Here is a 12755-nt window from a genome sequence, read left to right as displayed (position 1 = left end):
GCTTACATTACGTTTTTTTCACTACAATACAATTTGAAGCAAGGTGTGCTGTTTTATGAATCAAAACTGTGCATTGCAATGAATAATGTTTTCTGCAAAACAAGGCAACTTCATTAAGGAAAACAACTTTTATTACCGTTGTCATCAAATCCATGAGTAATTTCATGGCCAATTACCATTCCAATGCCACCAAAATTTAATGCTTGAGGCTGATGTTTACTGAAGAATGGAGGCTGAAGAATTCCAGCAGGAAATACTGCAAAATAAATAAAATATTCAAACAGATTTGTTTCAGTACATTTTAATGCATTTGATGCGTGTGTTACGGAGAGGATAAAAGAAGATTAGAAACGAGACATAAAACAAAACAGTAAATTGACATTAGTGCTTTTAAAAACCCCTAAAAGATTAATCCTTGGGGGCCGATTTAACAGCTAGCGGGTGGACATGATTCACTGTAGCGACATTGCTGAATGAGGACAGCATAGGCTGCCTGCATTTAACATTGCACAAGCAGTTCTAGTGAAATGCTTGTGCAATGCCGCCCCCTGCACATTCGCGGCCACTAGCAAGGGGTGTCAATCATCCCAATCGTATCTGATTGGGGTGATTGCAGTCCGCCACCTCAGAGTTGGCGGAGAAGTTAAGGAGCAGCAGTCTTACGCGCTCCACTTGTAATCTAGCCCCTAACGTTTAAAGCTGTTAAAGGGACAGGAAACACCATTTTTGTTTTCTTTTTTGATTCGGACAGAGCAAAGAGTTTTGTTTTTGTTTTAAATTTCCAATTTATTTCCATGATCAAATTTACTTAAATCTCATAGCATTCTTTGTTGAGGAGATACCTAGGTAGGTTACATGCACATTTCAGGAGCAGCGCATGACAGGAAACTCTGCTGCCATCTAGTGATCTTGCAAATGTATAACAGTTGTTAAACTGCTGCCATATATTGCTCCAAGCACGTGCACACTCATACACCTCCCTACCTGCATTTCAACAAAGCATACCCAGCGCACAACGTCAATTTGATAATAATAAGGAATTGGAAAGGTTTTTTTGAAATTTTAAACTATCTGAATCATCAAAGAAAATTGAGTGGTTTATGTCCCTTTAAATGGTAAATACATGAAATAAACAGACTAGGGGGCCCTTGATGCCCCTGTTTCCGCGTGAGCCTTCAGACTCGACGGAAACAGCAGTTATGAACCAGACCCAGTGGTCTTAATCCAGACATCAATCCACCTGATCCTATATGATCAGGTTGATTGACACCCCCTGCTAGCGGTCAATTGGCCACGAATCTGCAGGAAGCGGCATTGCACAAGCAGTTCACCAGGACTGCTTGTGCAATGTTAAATGCTGACAGCGTATGCTGTCGGCATTCAGCGATGTCGGACGGACATGATTCGCTACAGCATATCATGTCAGCTCGCCATTTGATCATTCGGCCCCTAGTTCTTGACATGTAATAATTTAACTACATTTAGGGCTAGATTACAAGTGATACGCTATCTTTATTTGGACCCCCCCCCCCCCGTAAAGGAGCAATTTTTTCATTTATGGCCGCACGTTAAATAACCAGCAATTATAAGTGGCTGGTTTATGTGACCACAAGCTCGTGGGAGCACTTTGCGCTAAATAAAATTAACCAGAGGTCACACCTTTAGTTAAAAAAAAAATGCCCCAATTGCACCCAAAATAAAGATTACAGTACTTAATTAAAAAATAAATATTAGCATTTTTATTTTTGTAAGAAAAACTGGAAAAAGCATTTTTAAGTGTTAAAGGGACGCGAAACCCAAAAAAATTATTTTGTAATTCAAGTAGAGAATACAATTTTAAACAACATTCCAATTTACTTCTATTATCTAAGGTACTTCATTCTTTAGATATTCTTTATTGAAGAAATAGCAATGCCCATGGGTGAGCCAATCACACAAGGCATCTATGTGCAGCTACTGAGCCTATCTAGATATGCTTTTCAGCAAAATATATCAAGAGAATGAAGCATATATATTTATGTGTTAATATGTGTATATATATATATATGCCAAAAAGTGAGATCCCACACTCCGATATAGTAAAAACATCAAAATTTAATTTCAATATTTAAAATTTGAAAAGAGACAGCATAACACCTAGAAAAATTAAGAGAGGAAAGCGCAGGACACGGGTTTATGCGTTTCGGCAGTCTGCCGTATTCATAGCCTGGTGTGTCCGTATCCTCTTTGATCTTATAAACCCTAAAAAGCTTGCTGATAGGTTAAAACAAGCGCTTGTTCCTCCCTCTCATGTGTAGCACCTGTGGAGTACTAATCTATGGATTAACTGTTTAATGTTTAGAAATCTTACTCGTCTATGGACATAGTCTGTTCTGGGAAATATTACTGTGTATCACTGCGTAAGAGAATAAGGGTTGTGTTGTGTATACTATTCACTAATATTCTACTATCAATGTACAGTATATTACTTGTCTGGTTATTATGTAGGAGACCCTAATTTTTGATACACAATGGCCATTATGTTTGTAAATTTTATCAAGATTAAAAAATCTCAGTATATCCATCCCTTATTAAAAGTATTATTTTGAGAGCTGTATATCCCTGCATAATATGTTTTTTTACCTCAGGGGGCTATATTTATTTACTTAGTCTGTTATGATTTACTTACAGAAATTTCTTCCTCACAATATGTGTATATACATAAATATATACAATTGTATGCAAAAGCTTAGGCACCCCTGACAACTTCCATGATTTTCTTTTATAAATAATTTGGTGTTTGAATCAACAATTTCATTTTGATCTATAAAATAACTGAAGGACACAGTAATATTTCAGTAGTGAAATGAGGTTTATTGGATTAAAAGAAAATGTGCAATATGCATCAAAACGAAATTAGACAGGTGCATAAATTTGGGCACCCCAACAGAAATATTGCATCAATATTTAGTAGAGCCTCCTTTAGCAGAAATAACAGCCTCTATATGGTTCCTATAGCCTGTAATGAGTCTCTGGATTCTGGATGAAGGTATTTTGGACCATTCCTCCTTGTAAAACATTTCCAGTTTAGTTAGGTTTGATGATTGCTGAGCATGGACAGCCCACTTCAAATCACCCCACAGATTTTCAATGATATTCAGGTCTGGGGACTGGGATGGCCATTCCAGAACATTGTATTTGTTTCTCTGCATAAATGCCAGAGTCGATTTTGAGCAGTGTTTTGGGTTATTGTCTTGTCGAAAAATATCCAGCCCCAACGAAACTTCAACTTTGTGACTGATTCCTCAACATTATTCTCAAGTATCTGCTGATATTGAGTGGAATCCATGTGACCCTCAACTTTAACAAGATTCCCAGTACCTGCACTGGCCACACAGCTCCACAGCATGATGGAACATCCACCAAATTTTATTGTGGGTAGCAAGTGTCTTTCTTGGAATGCTGTGTTCTTTTGCCGCCATGCATAATGCCCCTTGTTATGACCAAATAACTCAATCTTTGTTTCATCAGTCCACAGCACCTTCTTCCAAAATGAAGCTGGCTTGTCCAAATGTGCGTTTGCATACCTGAAGCGACTCTGTTTGTGGGGTTTATGCAGAAAATGCTTCTTCCACATCACTCTCCCATACAACTTCTCCTTGTGCAAAGTGCGCTGAATTTTTGAACGATGCACGGTGACACCATCTGCAGAAAGATGATGTTGTAGGTCTTTGGAGGTGGTCTGTGGGCTGTTTTTGACTGTTCTCCCCATCCTTTTCCTTTGCCTCTCTGATATTTTACTTGGCCTGCCACCTGTGGCCTTAACAAGAACTGTGCCTGTGGTCTTCCATTTCCTCACTATGTTCCTCACAGTGGACACTGACAGCTTAAATCTTGCGATAGCTTTTTGTAGCCTTCCCCGAAACCATAATGTTGAACAATCTTTGTTTTCAGGTCATTTGAGAGTTGTTTTGAGGCCCCCATGTTGCCACTCTTCAGAGGAGAGTCAAAGAGAACAACAACTTGCAATTGGCCACCTTAAATACCTTTTCTCGTGATTGGATGAGCCTGTCTATGAAGTTCAAGGCTTAATGGGGACACCAAACCAATTGTGTGTTCAAATTAATCACTGCAGGTATTCAAATCAACAAAATGATAAGGGTGCCCAACTTTATGCACCTGTCTAATTTTGTTTTGATGCATATTCCAAATTTTCTGTTAATCCAATAAACCTCACTACTGAAATATTACTGTGTCCTTCAGTTATTTGATAGATCAAAATGAAATTGCTGATCCAAACACCCAATTATTTATAAATGAAAATCATGAAAATTGTCAGGGGTGCCTAAACCTTTGCATACAACTGTATGTATATATTCATATACATATTTATCTATTGCTGCCCAACTCTGCACGATTTTTCCCCTGCTCTGCGCTCAGTGGAGTCACTAGGGGGGTGCAGTGGGTGCGGACAGCACCCGGGTGACACCCTCCAGGGAATGACACTATCAGCAAAAAAATTTTTTTTTAATTTTATTGAAATTCAAAGAAATACAATGTAGAGATGCATAGATTTTTTTAATTAGAGGGGCCAGCAGTTGTGAACATTAGTGGGACTGGGGAAGTTGTAGACACACTTAATTTTTTTGCCCCTTGAGCCCGCGCCACTATTTCCACAAATAGTTTTCCTGGCTGCTTTTGCTTGTTTGTACTGGCCTTCTCCCCTGCCCAATTTCACTATGAATGTTGTGGGCATGCCGTGAGGCTTGCAAAGTTGCGTTGCTAGCCTTAACCTGCCTGCCTATCTGTGCTCACTGCTCAGTGACATGTGGAGCAGTGGAGTCACTCACTGCTGTGCTGTCTCTCTAAACGGGAACCAGGAAATTGTGAGGAGGATGCCGGGCACCTGACCGCATGACTGTCTCTAAAGTGAAGGAGCCACGTATGTGTATGAGTGTTTTTGTGTGTGTCTAAGTGTTTTTTTTTTTGTTTCAAATAGTTTTTATTAATAATTTTTTCAGAAAAAATACATAACTCAAACAGACAGTTATTATACGGTGCAAAATATGGTAAATATCAACATATTATATATTCTGTATAAACCTAAGAGTATTCAGCATTTGAGTTAATGGAGGAAGTGGAGATAGTGATAAGGGACCTGTTTTAAGGGAAGGAGAGAGAAAAAAGAAGCAGAGGGGGAAAAGAAGAGAATGGAAGGGAGAAGCAGAGAAAAGAGAGAAAAAATCTTTCCTCGCACTATGTATGTCCAACTTGGTTAGACGATAGTGTACTGACTTATGTGTAGATGTAAATTGTCAGTGATACGGTACAGTAGCAACCTCTGTTACATATTATGGAGTTCTTTGTTCCCAAAGAAATATAACGTCAAGTATGAAATCCTGTTTCCCTATAAAACAGTAGTGTCTCTTCTCAAGGGATAGTATATAAGTAAGCTCCATTTCCCATTGATGAAAGGTGGGGGGGGGGGTGTTGTTGTTTCCACAACCGAGGTATGAGTCATTTGGCACATGTAAGCATCAACTGCAGCAATTTTGTGCGATAGGCGCATTGTATATCTGGGACTGAGTTTAATAAAATCATTGGGGCAGTAATAGAAATTTGAGTACTCAAGGTAGTGTTAATACATTGTTCTATTTGGGCCCAAAAGTTCGACAATTTATCACAGGACCACCAGACATGGGCTAAAGTGCCAACCTCCCCACACTGTCGCCAACAGAACCGATTGGCCCCTGGAAATATTTCAGACAATCTCTGGGGGGTAAGATACCATCGGGAGATGATTTTATAATTGAGTTCAGTCAATACTAAGGATGTTGAAGCGGAATGTGTCATATGAAAACATCTTGACCAATCCTCTTTTGGAAGTCTGAGCTGGAGTTCTGTCTTCCATTTATTAGTGAAGGAGGGTAACCTAGTTGCAGGTGGGATCCTAAGAAGTTTGTGTGTGATGGATAAGTGGGATTTATGTATGTCCAGATTAAGGCATAGTTTTTCAAAAGGTTTAAGTGTACGAAGGCAGTCAGTTCTTTGAGGACAGTCAAGGATAGCCTGTCGGATTTGGAGATAAGAAAACCAGCTGTGAAATGGAGAGCCTAAGGAGTCTCTTAAAGAGATTCTGTCTTTAACCAAAGAAGAGTCCGTAAGTAGAAATATAGGCAGATTTTTGTGGCTCGTGGTTTCAGTCTCAAATTTAAATTGGTGTCGTAGAAAAAAGAGTGTATTACCTAATATTGGGGTCATGGGTGAGATCGGGGTAGAAAGGGTATTGGGATGCTGGATAAGGGAGTCCCAAATAGCAAGAGTAGTGTTAATACTTTCGTTAAGTTTGATCATGGGGGGTCTGTGGGGTTTGGGAAGCCAACAGAGGTCTCGCATTGAGGTTTCCTGGAGAAGGGCTGCCTCGATTTGTACCCAGATTTTAAATGAAGAATTATGATTCCACGCCAATATTCGAGCGAGGTGTGCCGCCCTATAATATAATGACACATTTGGGATATTGAGACCTCCTTCATCTTTTCTCAAGTATAACGTTAGGCGAGACACTCTTGGTTTTTTATAGGACCAGATAAAAGATTCTAACATTTTTTGTTGGGTGCATAAAAATTGTCTTGGTATTAAGATAGGTAGAGCCTGAAATAAATATAGATACTTAGGGATAATCATCATTTTTATGGCATTTATTCGGCCTGTCCAGGATAGGTGGCCCTGTTTGTGCCACGTATTTAGTAATGGGAAAACTATGGTTTGAAGCTTTAGAAAGTTTTCGTGGAACAAATCCTGAGGGTTAGTAGGAATAGTAAGTCCCAAGTATCTTAGAGAGCTTGTGACAGCAAAAGGGGTGTCGTTATGGAGGAAGTCTATTTCTGTGGGATTTATGTGAATGGGAATGATGCTTGATTTCTCCATGTTTATAGAGTAATTAGAGAACGGTTTATATAACTCCAAGACTTGTATGAGGGCAGGGAGAGAGGTTTTAGGTGCCTGTAATGTAAAGATAATATCATCTGCAAAAAGAAGACAGGTCTGACGGATATTGCCAAACTGGATGCCAGTGATATTAGGGTCGTTTCTAATTTGAATTGCAAGTATTTCCACAGTAATGGCAAACAGCAGAGGAGATAATGGGCACCCCTGTCGGGTGCCATTAGATATTGGGAAAGTTTGGGAATTTGTGTCATTAAATTTTATCCTAGCACGGGGGTTATTATATAGTGCTTGCACTCTAGCTATAAATTTGTCTGGGAAACCAAACCTTGACAGGGCCGACCACATAAAATGCCAGTCGACCCTGTCAAAGGCCTTCTCAGCATCCGTGGAGAGGAGAACAAGGGAGCTGTTAGAGTTGTGAGAAGCAAAGAGAGCATGAAGTAGTCTGGTGGTGTTATCTTTTGCCTCACGGCCCCTGATGAATCCAACCTGGTCTGGATGGATGACTTTCGGAAGGATAGGATTAAGGCGGTTTGCTAGGATCTTAGCATAGATCTTGATGTCAACGTTTATTAAGGAGATTGGTCTATAACTGCCTACGTTGTCCTTAGGTTTATCAGGTTTAGGGATTACTGTAATCATGGCTTCTAATAGAGGCTGGGTGAAAGAAAGACCTTGGTCTATAGACTGAAAGAGTCTAAATGAGGGCTGACTTTACTAGTTTACTAGTTAAAAGTTGATAAAATTTGGACGAAAGGCCATCCGGACCAGGGGATTTACTACCTGGGAGAGATTTGATTGTGCGTATTACTTCCTGTAACGAGATGGGTGCATCTAGTATATCTAGGTCCTCTTGTTGGATCGTGGGGACAGCAATTGAGTCAAGGAATGACTTCATCTTATCTCTCCTCTCCATTTCGTTTATTTTGTTTTTAATATTATATAGGGAAGTGTAGTATGAGACAAAGCTTTCTGATATGTCTTCATTTTTTGAGCTAATTGTACCTGAGTAGTTTTTGATGGATTGAATATATGAATTGAGTCTCTGTTTTTTTAGGTATCTCGCCAGCATTCGCCCCGCTTTATTAGACTCTGCAAAAAATTTCGCCTTAGAGGTCATGGCACGCATATGCGCGTTTTCAATCAGAAATTTATTAAGAGTGTCTCTTGCTTCCTTAACTTCATTTAGTTTTTGCAAGGATTGAGGTTCTTGTTTATGAGAGTTTTCTTTAGCTAGGAGAATGCTGGTTAGAGAGTCAAACTGGGTAGATCTCTGTTTTTTGAGTTTTGCAGTTAGCTGTATAATGATCCCTTTAATAAAACACTTATAGGATTCCCAATTATTGGCAGCGGTAGTGTCAGAAGAAATATTGAACTCAAAGAATTCATCTGTGTGTTTTATTAATTGGTCAATGATATCGGTATCTGTGAGGATATATTCGTTTAGTCTCCAGTTCAGTCTGTGATTGGGTTTGGATGTCCATCTAAACCTAGATCTAACTAGACTATGGTCGGACCAGGAGGTGTGTGAAATCTTGGAGTCTATTAGATTTGTAAGGAAGGCCTGATCACAGAATATGTAGTCAAGGCGTGTGTATGAGCGTTGAGGGTGGGAAAAGAAAGTGTAATCTTTGGTAGTTGTATGCACCATTCTCCATGTGTCAAATAATGTAAGTGATTGTAGTAGAGTGTTGTTGTTATTGATCTGAGAAAGTCTCAGATAGGATCGGCCTGTCGATGTATCCAGGGAAGGATTCGATGGGAAATTAAAGTCTCCTCCTAAAAGGATAGGGCCTTTGGCTATGTCAAGGAGCTTGTTAGTGACTTTGCGGAAGAAACTACGGGTCGGTTTATTTGGGGCATAAATATTTGCTAGAGTGATGGGTTTACCGTAGTAAAGACCCACCAAGATCAAAATCCTACCCTCAGTGTCGCAGTATTTTTGCAGTAAGTCAAATGGGGCGTTACGTTTAAAGAGGGTGCACACACCGTTATGTCTGGTCGGGCCCGAGCTAAGGTAACATTGGTTGTAGTATCTAGTAGGGAGCTTTGGTTCATTAGTTTTTTTAAAGTGAGTTTCCTGGATCATCACAATATCCAGACTCTTTTTATGAAAGTCATATAGGGCGATTGACCTCTTTTCTGCCGAAAGGAAACCTTTTACATTTTGAGTGGCAATAGTGAATGACCCATCAAAATTCTGTGGTTTCATTGTCAGTACTATATATTATGAAATGACAACAAGAAAAAACAGTAGTAAGTGTGGGGAAGTTGAGAAGGGGTTGTGTAGATAGGAGGATTGATATTTCAGAAAGAACGTTAAAGAGTAGACCAGATCTGGTTTAATCTGGTATAGAAAGTTTAAGTGTAGGCTCTGGTGTAAGTATAACACAGGCAAAAGTAAAAAAGAGGCTGTTAGGCCAGTTGGACATGGAATCTACATGAAGTGAGATTGGAACAGCAAGAGGGTTAAACAGTTCTATGATATTTGTGAACCTTTAACAATACGGCCACATCTCAATTATGACATCTAACCGAGGTAGTAGTGTCTTATAGCTAAAATACAACAAATGGAATAAAGCAACTTCGTTCAACTCATTTATAGAGCAGATATTCAAAGATAATATGCAATAACATAAGGACACAGAATCTGAATTTTGTTTTTACCCCGGGCAGGCATTTGAGCAATTGGAGACCTTGAAGTACAGTACGGCAACATGACTATGGGGTAAATGTACTATTATATTAAGCATTACATGTGTCGATGCTGGCTGAGTGACAGTGAGAGTATTATGACTACAACATTTCTCTGACTGACTTATGTAGGGTCTAAATAAAGGTCCATATAGGTTCGTACCGGTAAATGTAACTATATCTACAGTATGGAGTTGTGCTGCCCTGTTTTTCATCAGGTTTGATCTTAACTAGAAAGCATGGTATAAGGGGGAGGGTTGTTAGGAAGGTCACGGTATACAGTATATTAGTCACGTGCGGGATCGTGAGAATATCTGGACCACATTGAAAGAGTTATAGGGTGTATCTTCAGTTATCACATTAGGGGGCATATGCCACGGGTATATGGTGTATAGACACATAAAAAAGGAGGTATTATCTTTGTTTTGATAATGGGATTGTTTGGAGTAAACACTTCAAACATACACAAAATAAATTGGTGTAACTTTGCAATGATCAGCATATAACAAATAACAAAAGACATGCTATGGAATTTGCCATTTCACAAAAGGTGAAGTGAAACAGATAAGAAAACATTCAACAGATCCGTAACCATAACAATTCTAGCTGGGTCTCAGCAACCTAGAAAACTATAATAAGAGCAGTTATTTCTCACAACAGCAAAATCTTGAAACAAATAGTCCAAAAAGTCTCTAGCCAAAGTCTGTGTAAAACCTGGGAGAAAGGAATATCAAGTTAATAGAGTAAAGTTATTAACAATCAGATTATATATTTACGTGTCTTTTCTCAAGGTGGATCATCGGCTGTATTGACAGGGTTAAGTTGTCTTCTTTTATTCTGCTTCATTGTAGAGTCCTGCCAAGGACGTCTCTGAGGTTTGGGGGGTTCTTGTTTAGCTGGTGCTGATGGTTGAATGGAGGAATCAGCCAAATCTGGGGGAGGTAATCCCAGCTGTTGACAGAACTGTTCAGCGTCTGGTGGAAAGAGACACTCAAATTTTCTTCCATTCTGGACCGCAATGATCGAGGTTGGGAAACCCCACCTATATGGAATTTTTAGGGTGCGTAGATGGGAGGTCAAGAATGAAAAATCTTTTCTCTTTTGGAGTGTACGAGCTGAGAGGTCTTGAAATACTTGTATACGCTGACCTTGGAACATGAAAGCCAGTTGTTTTCTGGAGTGGCTGTAGATAAGCTCCCTATGCTGGAAGTTCTGGAAATGTACAATTACATCTCGGGGGGGCGAACCTTCAGGGGGCTTAGGGCGGAGTGATCTGTGGGCCCTATCAAGGATGATTTCAGGAGGATCATCAGAACTATTTTTCGTTAAATCTGCAAATAATGAATGTAGATAGCCCTGAATTTCTGCCCCGAGAACCGTTTCAGGAATTCCTCTGAATCTTAAGTTACTTCTTCTAGAGCGATTCTCCAGATCGTCTAATTTGTCTTCTAATTCTACCATACGTTGGTGGTGTTGGAAGGCTTTTGTAGAAAGGTTTGCTATTTTTTGAGCTACTATATACTCATGTTCTTCCAATGTATCCACTCTATAGTGAAGGTCAGAAATGTCTTTCTTTAGGTCCGCGCATTCAGTTTTAATGCACGCTTTAACTTGTTCAATTAGGGCTTCCATAGCTCCATAAGTGATAATGTCATCTTTTCCTATTTCAACACTTTGTGCTTGTTCTTCCGTTGTTGCATCTGTAGCCTCACAAGAGCTTTCATCTTGAGGTATTTGCAGAGGTTCTGGATCCTTGTTAGATCTCTGTTTATCTGTCTGCTTGAAAAAGGAGCTCATTGCACCCTGGAATGCAGGGACCATTTTCTGAGATTTATCGCTCCGTGTTAATTTTCTTTGTGACATTATTGAGGGGTAAAAAGATGATTAGAGGTACCAGTGTTTAGAGAACAGCCTGCACTTAGCTCTAATAAGACACAGCTCCCCAGGGATTTTGCTCTCACAGAGCGATTACGGAGAAGGGCAATGGATATGACCCACTGCTACCAGGAGCAGTGGGAAAGGGAGGGGGAGTGTGAATAATATTCCAAGTGAGTGAATAACATAAGTGTGTAGCTGTTTAACGGCTTCTTTTTTTGGAGTGCAAATGTCCCGTAATACAAGATACAGTGAGTAATCAATTGATAGAAGATTTCTGTGTAGGCTTGGCAAAGATAGTTACTTACACAGATCCCTGAGTCTGCGAAGTTCTGTGACGCAGCATCAAACCAGCATGGCTGTCGCAGTAGCGGTCTAGGTATCACCTTTAAATCCAAACTTTTCTTGTCATATTCGGTTCAGGGTGATCACCGGGTGTTCCGGAGCAAATATATAGGCTCTACATAGAGATATCTCCCAAAATGCTGTTGTTGCATACTTATATGTCCAACTCGTTTAGAGAGCTTATAGAAGATTCCTATGTATGCTTGGCAAAGGTAGTTATTTTCACAGTTCCCCGAGTCTGCTAAGTTCTGTGACGCAGCATCAAACCAGCATGGCTGTCGCAGTAGCGGTCTAGGCATCACCTTTAAATCCAAACTTTTCTTGTCATATTCGGTGCAGGGTGTTCACCGGGTGTTCTGGAGCAAATATATAGGTTCTACATAGAGATATCTTCCAAAATGCTGTTGTTGCATACTTATATGTCCAACTCGCTTAGAGAGCTTCAATGAAGTGTGACCATCTTTGTCAGCCGCTCGCCCCGCCTCGTGCCTGAGTGTTTTATGTGTGTGTCTGTGTGTTTGTGTGTGTGTGTCTAACAGGCCCATTTATCAAAGGGCTTGCGGACCTGATCCGACACTGCGGATCAGGTCCGCAAGACCTCGCTAAATGCGGAGAGCAATACGCTCTCCGCATTTAACATTGCACCAGCAGCTCACAAGAGCTGCTGGTGCAACGCCGCCCCCTGCTGACTCACGGCCAATCGGCCGCCAGCAGGGAGCTGTCAATCAACCCGATCGTATTCGATCGGGTTGATGTCCGGCGATTCCTGTCCACCTGTTCAGAGCAGGCGGACAGGGTTATGGAGCAGCGGTCTTTAGACTGCTGCTTCATAAGTTTTGTTTCTGGCGAGTCTGAAGACTCGCCAGAAACACGGCCCTTCAAGCTCCGTACGGAGCTTGATAAATGGGCCTGTT

At 40.3% G+C, this 12755-nt stretch overlaps 1 protein-coding gene across 1 annotated transcript in view; it reads right to left on the bottom strand.

Annotated features, from left to right (window-relative positions):
- The window catches only part of MMEL1 (membrane metalloendopeptidase like 1), a 300136-nt gene that overhangs the window by 26136 nt on the left and 261245 nt on the right, over positions 1–12755 (bottom strand). The window contains exon 18 of the mRNA XM_053690343.1: positions 137–256. Within this exon, the coding sequence (XP_053546318.1) occupies positions 137–256 (120 nt within the window). The remainder of the gene's footprint in view (positions 1–136; positions 257–12755) is intronic.

This window comes from Bombina bombina, chromosome 8, assembly GCF_027579735.1.
Source record: "Bombina bombina isolate aBomBom1 chromosome 8, aBomBom1.pri, whole genome shotgun sequence".
Lineage (NCBI taxonomy): Eukaryota > Metazoa > Chordata > Amphibia > Anura > Bombinatoridae > Bombina > Bombina bombina.
Note: the sequence above shows the minus strand (reverse complement) of the source record. Positions and strands in the feature narration are given on the sequence as shown.